The sequence below is a fragment of the Theobroma umbraticum genome, unplaced genomic scaffold (assembly GCF_002168275.2).
Source record: "Theobroma umbraticum cultivar Fairchild unplaced genomic scaffold, ASM216827v3 scaffold_146.0, whole genome shotgun sequence".
NCBI lineage: Eukaryota > Viridiplantae > Streptophyta > Magnoliopsida > Malvales > Malvaceae > Theobroma > Theobroma umbraticum.
The window spans coordinates 6,667,470-6,675,781 of NW_018397265.1; the positions used below are offsets into that span (position 1 = coordinate 6,667,470).

The 8,312-nt window shown below is 28.2% G+C and overlaps 1 protein-coding gene across 1 annotated transcript; it reads right to left on the reverse strand.

Moving 5' to 3' along the window:
- Nucleotides 1-534: 534 nt before the first annotated feature.
- LOC110422706 (uncharacterized) lies at nucleotides 535-2,826 on the reverse strand. Its single transcript, XM_021436720.1, has 4 exons — nucleotides 1,994-2,826; nucleotides 1,313-1,384; nucleotides 898-1,110; nucleotides 535-792 (listed from the first exon to the last, which is right to left on the reverse strand). Exons 1-4 carry the CDS (start codon nucleotides 2,703-2,705, stop codon nucleotides 707-709), a joined length of 1,083 nt encoding a protein of 360 aa, XP_021292395.1. The 5' UTR covers nucleotides 2,706-2,826; the 3' UTR covers nucleotides 535-706.
- Between the last annotated feature and the right edge of the window lie 5,486 nt (nucleotides 2,827-8,312).

Here is an 8,312-nt window from a genome sequence, read left to right on the forward strand (position 1 = left end):
TTTCAATAATTTTATTTTGTTTTTATATTTGGAGGAAAAAAAATTCGAATTTTACTCTTTTTAAGAGGGAGAGGAAATCATATACCAATCAATAAATTAAATATTCGAGTGCAATTTTATTTTGTTTTTAACTACCTTAGCTACCATGTAAGTAAATAATTTCTTACATAGCAGCGAAAATGAGTCCTCAAATTTTCATAATTATGACAAAATGGAAAAATAAATTTAATTTATACGACATCACTTGTCTTTTATAACTGTGTAGAATGTCTTAATCAAACATACCTAATTATCTCAATGGCGATGAGAGAATTTTTTTAATGTGTGGATTTGGTTTGCATTTATGTTAAATTTATTTAATTATCTTATTTGTTAGTTTTTTCACTGATTTCTTATGTAAATAAGTGGAGAATTTTTTTCATTATGATTAATTGTAGATTTTACTTTTTTATATAAGTAATATTATTTAAAACATACACAAATCTCATAAATCCCGAAATTAATATTCATAAATCTTAATTTTATAGTGATTCATTAACATAAAATTTCATTGAGAAAGCAATTAAAACGAGACATAATTGTTGAGAATTTGGTTTTCTCGATAAAAATTAAATTAGGAGCATTTGACTCGAAAATATAGGCAATCCAAACACAAAACACTTGAACAAACAAATCAAAGCCATTGGGGAAAATCAATTGCTCATCATCAAGGCATCATTCTTTGGTTCATTGGTGCCATCATTACTGGCACTGGCTGCATGTTCTGGTTCCTTCCCAGGTTTCCTTGCCATCCTACAAAAACAAATACCCCCAAACATGTTTAATAACCCATTTAACATTGTTTCTCCAATGCAATTTTTCTTCTGTACATGGCAATGTTGATCATGCATTGTTTACCTATAGAAGGATCCCAGCCTCTATGTTGAAGCTCCCTGTACTCTTGGCAAAGAGCACACCATTCACAAAGGAAGTGAGTGACCCAATCTGCGGCTGGAGCCTCCGGGAGCCCGAACTTGTTTCTTAGTTTGGTCCGGTACGTGCATGACATTAGGCATGGCATTCCAATTAAGAAGGCGATCGCACCATAAAGCAGTCCACTGGTTCCACAAGCTGTTCCAACACCATGCATGAAAATTAAATTTCCTTCCCTTTTTAAAACACTATATATATATATATATATTGACATCTCAAAACTATATGTTCTTTTTTTTAAAACGCTTAATATTCTTACTTGTATTTTATCATATCAATTTTTCATAATTCTTTTATTATGCATGCATGGGAAAGAATACTAAAAGTCTTCTTTACTTACTTGTGTGGCCATCATCCACAATTTCAGCGATCTGGCCGAATGTCAAGCATGGGAAAAAGGCTGTCACTAGAGCTGAAAGCAGTAACAATAAATAAAAACCAGTCAAATCCTCAGTGATGCATCTATAAAAAATATTTTCGATTAAAAAAATTAATACATATATAGATATACACGTCACTTTATTTTGATATATATATATATATATATTTAGTGTGATTGATATAGTTTTTATTTTATTTGATTTTAATATAATTTCACCAACTTGTACGGTATTCACCGTTATATTGTTATCTCTCTATTTATTTTTCTCACTTGACAGTTGACATGACCAATATTCATTAGATAATTAAAAGACTCGATTTGTAAAGATCAATTTATTTATAAATATAACGTTTAAAATTGAATTAATAACTTTTACTGCTTCAAATGAGACAAATAATCTCATTGTGACTTGGTAGCCATCTCTTGGCTTATTCAGTAAATTCCCTTCTTTGTAACTTTCATAAGTAGAAAAAAAGAGTGAGACAAATATGGTAGAGTATCAAACGTTTGTAGCCTGTTAATATGAAAACAAAAGCAGTGTGCAATGAGTCAACGACCACACGACGTGTGTAGTTTTTCTTTGCTTGTGCATGCACCCATGTACAGAAATAGAGAAACGTGAAAAAGGAGGAGCTTTACCATTCATTGGATCATCCATGAAATCGAAAAGGCCACTTCTCCAACCGTCTCCAGCAACTGGGATTCCGGCTACAGCAGCAGGTTGACCACCGGGTTTATGTGGTGATACAGGTGGCATACCCGGACACTGTACAGGCAGGTAAGCAGGTTGAGGAAATGCTTGTGGTGAAGCGTTAGGAGCGTAGACGGTCTGAGGTTGCATCACCCCTGGGCTTACATTTGAGTACATCTGATTGGTTGGCGGGCTCTTGGGCGGGTACTGCACTGGCTGTGGTGGATATGCTGCAGGCTGGTTCGGGTTCGGCCTATTTTGATACATTGGATTGTTTTGAAAGTTTTGGGGTGGGTATTGTGCCTGCTGAGGCGGAGGATAGGCTTGGTTAGGCTGCGGTGGAGGGTATTGTGTCGGCTGCTGCTGTGGGGGATATTGTGTTGGCTGCTGCTGAGCTGGTGGTGGCTGCTGCTGAGATGGTGGTGGCTGCTGCTGTGGCTGGAACTGTTGTTGCTGAGTCTGAGGATCATTTCCAACTGTGCCCATCTGCTGAGCCTGGTACTGCATCCCCTGTTGATTGTTCTGATAAGTTGCTGCCAAATATTGATCAGGAATCGGTGTAGCTTCCTGGTTAGGCTCATATTCCTGAGGCTGTAGCTCGTATTCCGTTTGAATCTGTTGAGACTCGTACGCAGAATGATCTGCATCAGGGTTTCCCATACCTTCTCACCAATCTTCTTTCAACTCAAAACTAGATAGCAAAAGAAGGTAGTTCACAACTCGTTACAACAAAGCTAGCTTCTTTATAAGGAGAAACACAATAAAAAAAAAAAGAGAGTCAACGCTGCATAAGCTAAAATAGAAACATTCAAAGGATGATGAAGCAAAACATGAAGGATATTTCCTAGAAGATGAAATGATAGAAAATTGTGCAGTATAAATTTAGCAACTTGTCAGAATACATAATCATGAAGCGAGAAGGGGGAGTGGGCTGTGAAGAATTATTTGACATGGGGACAGAGTTGATTTCGGTGGGCACCATTTTTTCTCAAACTATACAAAGTCTATGGCGACGTGACAGATGGGGTAGGAGTGGCATGATTGGAGGGTTTACTTTGACAATATAGGTTGGATGAAAGACGTAGACTTGTAATTCCCAAGCAAAATCGCGGGCAATGGGAAGCCATGGGCATGTCGTCGGCCTTAACGCGTCGACATAGCGGCTAATGGAATTTTGGTACCGCTATAAGCCGAAAAGAGATACATATCCGCACATATAGTGCAGAAAAGACTATGATTTTGCCTTCTAACTTTGTTGAAAGTGGACAAATTTGGAGTATATAGAAAGGCCAAGTCAATCAGAAACTTGATCATTGCTAAATGTTTCTCACTTTAAAAATGTAAAATAATTACAGGGGCGGAGTTAGAACATTTTTTAAAAAAATCAAATAAAAAGAGATATTAAATAATTAAATAAAACTTTATATATAATTCAATTATTACTCATTTAAAAGATTGAATAAAATTCACAAGACATTGGATATTCAAAAAAATACACATTAATAATAATGATAGTATCATATATATATATATATATATATATGATTGAATGGAACCATGAAAGAAATTTCTCTCATTCTCTGCACACAAGAGTGGAAAAGAAAATAATTTTTCAAATTCAAATAAATTGTCTCTTTATCTTGCGTGTTTTAGTTCTTCTCTTATCTTTTATTTATCTCTTAAATTAGTAATTAACATATTACGTTATATGGATTAACTATTGAGATATAATATGTTATTATAGGCTATTAGGTTAGATTGTTAAGATATAATATGTTATGATAAATTTAATTTATATTAAAATTTAATGAGTTTGGATTACTAGACTCACTTTTATATTTTTTAAATTTAATATATTCAAGTATATTAGTTTAGAATATATTTGCTCGCCTTAACTAGCAATATGCTAACTATAATGACTCTAATTTTATCAAACAATTTTAGGAATAAAAATAATTATTAAATAAAAAATATTTTGAGAGCTATTGAAAGTATATAATAAATAAACTGTATTGAAAAAAATACAATTATTTCATTCTACCAATTTGTATATATATCATTGTTATTTAAATTTTACAACATACATGATAAAACTTATTGGTTATTCTGAATAAAAAATAATATATTGATGAAATTCTAAACAACAGTGCAACACTATAAGTTATATATAAAAATTATATAATAATTTATTTATTTTGAAAATTTAAAATCATAGAAGATAGAATCCACATATGACATAATAAAAAAGAAAGAAAAAGAATATGATTGATAGTTTATAGAAATTTATAAAAAAAATTATAGAGATTTAGAATATATAAGTAAATAGAATAGAAATAAATAAATAAATATAAATAATAAAATAAATTGATAGAAAAAACAAACAAATAAATTATTTTTATCTGTATTGATTATTAAAATTGAGTCACGCATATGAAATTATTTAATTTGTTATTCTTTATCTGTATTGATTATTAAATAAAAAATTATTTTAGGGGTCATTAAAAAAATTTATTAAAAAAGTGAAAAATTTTATATAATATATAAAAAAATTTAAATTGGCCCCCCCATCACATAAGGAAGCTATGCCTCTGAACAATTGTATTGTGAATAGTTTTGGTATATATCTCTTCTGGTTGTATGGAAAGAAAATTGAAAGGAACATGTTACCATTCAAATTTAAGGTGCACTTTGGCTTGGTGGTTTCTTTGTTTTTTAATTTTATTTTAGCCATCTTAACAATTTGTAGGGAGGCAATGTAGTGACTTTTGCTCAAGAATTCCTTAATTTGATTATACATATTATACTAGTTTTATTTTAAGTGTGTAATTTGTAAATGAATTGGTTTTACAGGAGGACATCCAAATTAAAACTTAAAAATATCAACTTATTAAGTTTCGGGTTTCGATTCTAAAATGGGAGATAACTTTTTTGGAATGAGAGAAGATTACCTCTCATTGTATAATATAACATCTATCTATCAAAATTAGACTTATACCTGAATAAAATTGCAGAAGTATTATAAATCAGAAAATTAATATAATAAAACTACTTCGATTTAGAGGTGTTCATGAGTTGAATTGGGTTAAAGTTGAACTTATCTAGCCTAATCTTTTTTTAAAAAACAAAAAAAAAAAAGTTAAGCTCAAGCCCTAACTTATCTATTTATCTATTATTTAGATATTGTTAAATATATTTTAAAATTAAATTTTAATAAAATATAATATTTACAAATAAAATAAATGAATCGGATTAGATCAGGTTCAGACTTGAAAAAAACTCTACCAACCACTCGTAGACACTTTTATAGTTCCATCTTATATTATTTGTTCGTATTTGATTTTCATGGAGCTTAACAAAACAAGTTTGACTTTATTATATTTTATATTAAATTTTAAATATTTTATAAACTTGATGTTTGATGACTTTTAATAGAAAAAAATAATAAAAATAAATTTAAAATATAAAAATGCAAGAGTGTTAATTAGCCATTCAAAAGAAAAAAAAAAAGAACATATAGTTTTAACAAAAAAATTAACACCTGAGTTTTTATATATATATATATATATATATGGATATACATATATAGATGTTTTGAATGAGTTGACAATGGTACCCAATTTGATCACTCTCTCCATGATTTTTCCCCTTCAATGTTATGTTAAAGCTGCCATTTCCCCTTCAATGCAATTCCAATTGCAAAGTCAAAGGAACTCTTAGAAAACCATGAATCTGAAGAAAAAAATTGTAAAAATACCGAGTTGAAGTGTTATTTTAATTAAACATTATATTTATTGCATGTTTTCATCAAATTAAAAAATGAACAAAAGTTAATTACAAAATCCCAACTCTTTTAGGTAAATAAATATATAAAACTGATAACTCCAGCCGCAATCTTCATCATAGAAAGTTTCCTTGCTCTTATTTGTTTATATTTTAGTGGATTGAGAGTCCAAAATATTAAGGGTTTAAATATTTCAACATGCAACTTCTTCCCCAATTGGGTCACGTATTATAATTAAATCTTATCCTCCAAATGGAATAAAACAAAGCATCTAATTAATGGACTTTTCATGAATTAGATTATTATTTTTCTCTTCAAATTGCAATATTTAATGTAAATATATTACCCATCGTACACTGATTCCATGTTTTCTTGTTCTTGTGGTAACATTTCTAACTTTCGTCCTTGCCTTAGTGAAATTTTGTGAGATATATAGTCACGGTGTCAGTTTACATCATTGACAGTTTCCAATCACCTCTTAGTTATCTATTTATAATATGGATCGTAATGAATACAATTAGATTAAGTAAGATTATAATCAAGTTTGGCTATTAAAATTACTATATTAGTAGCAAGTTGGTTAGTGATTTTAAGATATTCACTATCCGGACTAAATTATAAATATTAATATTTAGTATTAAAATTTAGTTTTATATATTATTTTTTGTTATAAATTTTTTATAATTAATGTAATACTTAGTAAAATTTATTAATTGCTCTAAATATGATTATAAGTTTTAATTTTCATCAATAATATACATAAATTGATTTTAAATTTATTTTAATCAAATTTTTAATATATTCAAGTATTTAACAAGTAGTTTCTAGAATATTTCAAATAATATAGTCGAAGTAGGATACCTTAAAAATAACAAGAGTCATCCATAAACTTCAACTTTAATCTAAATAAGAGAAAGTGATGAATTAAAAGTTGGACATTTAAATGTCTTAATCGTTGTGATTAGTACTCCAAGTAGCCAAGAAAAGTTCAATTAATTATAAAAGAAAATGCTTAAACTTATAGTTGCTTTGTTTAGACATTCATGATCCAAATCCTTATTAGATAGTTTATTTACTGAAAATCTTATTCAGATGTAACTGTTTAGATTAAAATATAACTCTTAAAATAAAAAGAAATGTTTTCAACCAACCCATCTATTAAAATACAATGATTAATTGTTCACATGTTTTTAACAAACACTGTTAAAACACTGTAGACACAACTTTAAAACACATTGATTTAGTGTTTATAAAGGAAAACATACTTTTAAAATAGACTTCAACTTTCAATAGAATTCTGCAATAGACTTGTATCATAGTAGACAACAACTCTTTAAAAACCGTGTTACAGGAGGCCTTAAACCTTCTTATTTATTTTCTTATATTATTTTTCTAACAATCTTGACTCTTTATTAAATTTTAGTATATTGTATATGATCGTGATCTCAATCCACATTGTTGTCTAAAGAAATTGTACGAGTGAGGACACAAGAATAGGTTTTAACTTCTAAGCATGGAACACGATTTTTTTTTATTTTAATCTTTAAACAATTTTTTATCATATTTTAATCATTATCTAATTTTTAATTGCACGGAGTTTATCAAAATTTTATATTGAAACAACATAAAATCCATATTTATAAATAATAAGTTCTAAGTAATTCATGTTAAGATTCAATAATTCCGAAGAAAGAAAAAAAGATTAAAATACTAAACAAATCTTTGTATTTTTTTCACTTTTTTCGAATAAACTTTTTGTTATTTTTTTGTATCCAAATAAGTTCTTATCCTATGCTTTATATTTAGGGATGATTTTTTTTAACCATAAAGTGTTTTTGAAAACAACTTTTTTTAAATTTTAATTCTTTTTAACTAAGAGAAAAGATTTTTGAACAAAATTGCCATGAAACATCCTCATATTCAAATTTACATGTTGAAAAAAATTCAGTTATATATCATATTAAAAAAAAAATTACATGTCATGTTTTCTTTTTATGACTATAGGAAATGTAACAAATAAAATAACCCAAAACTAATTATTCAATTAGAGAATATTGGATAATATCTTTTTGTCCAAATCCATTTCATCCCATCATTGACATTGAATAATTTTTCCTTCATTTTCATGTTAAATTTCTTTTTTTATTTTAAATTTTATCTCTATCGTGAAAATTTTAACGCTATGAGTTTATATCTCACTAAAATTCAAAGATAGAGAACAGGTTACTTTTAAAAATTTTATTACTACATGTTATGTTCAAAAAAATATTGTTACAATGAAAAAAAGTTATTACATGTTTTAACTCTAAAAGTACGTTTTAATTCTAAAAATTTATATTGTAATAAAATATAAAAGAGCAAGTTACACGTCATATTTAATAACAGAAAAAAAACAAAATGACACTGCAAGTCTAAGTAAATATTACATAACAAAATTTTAGCAACAGATATTATACGCTAAGATCAAAGCTTTAACACCAAATATT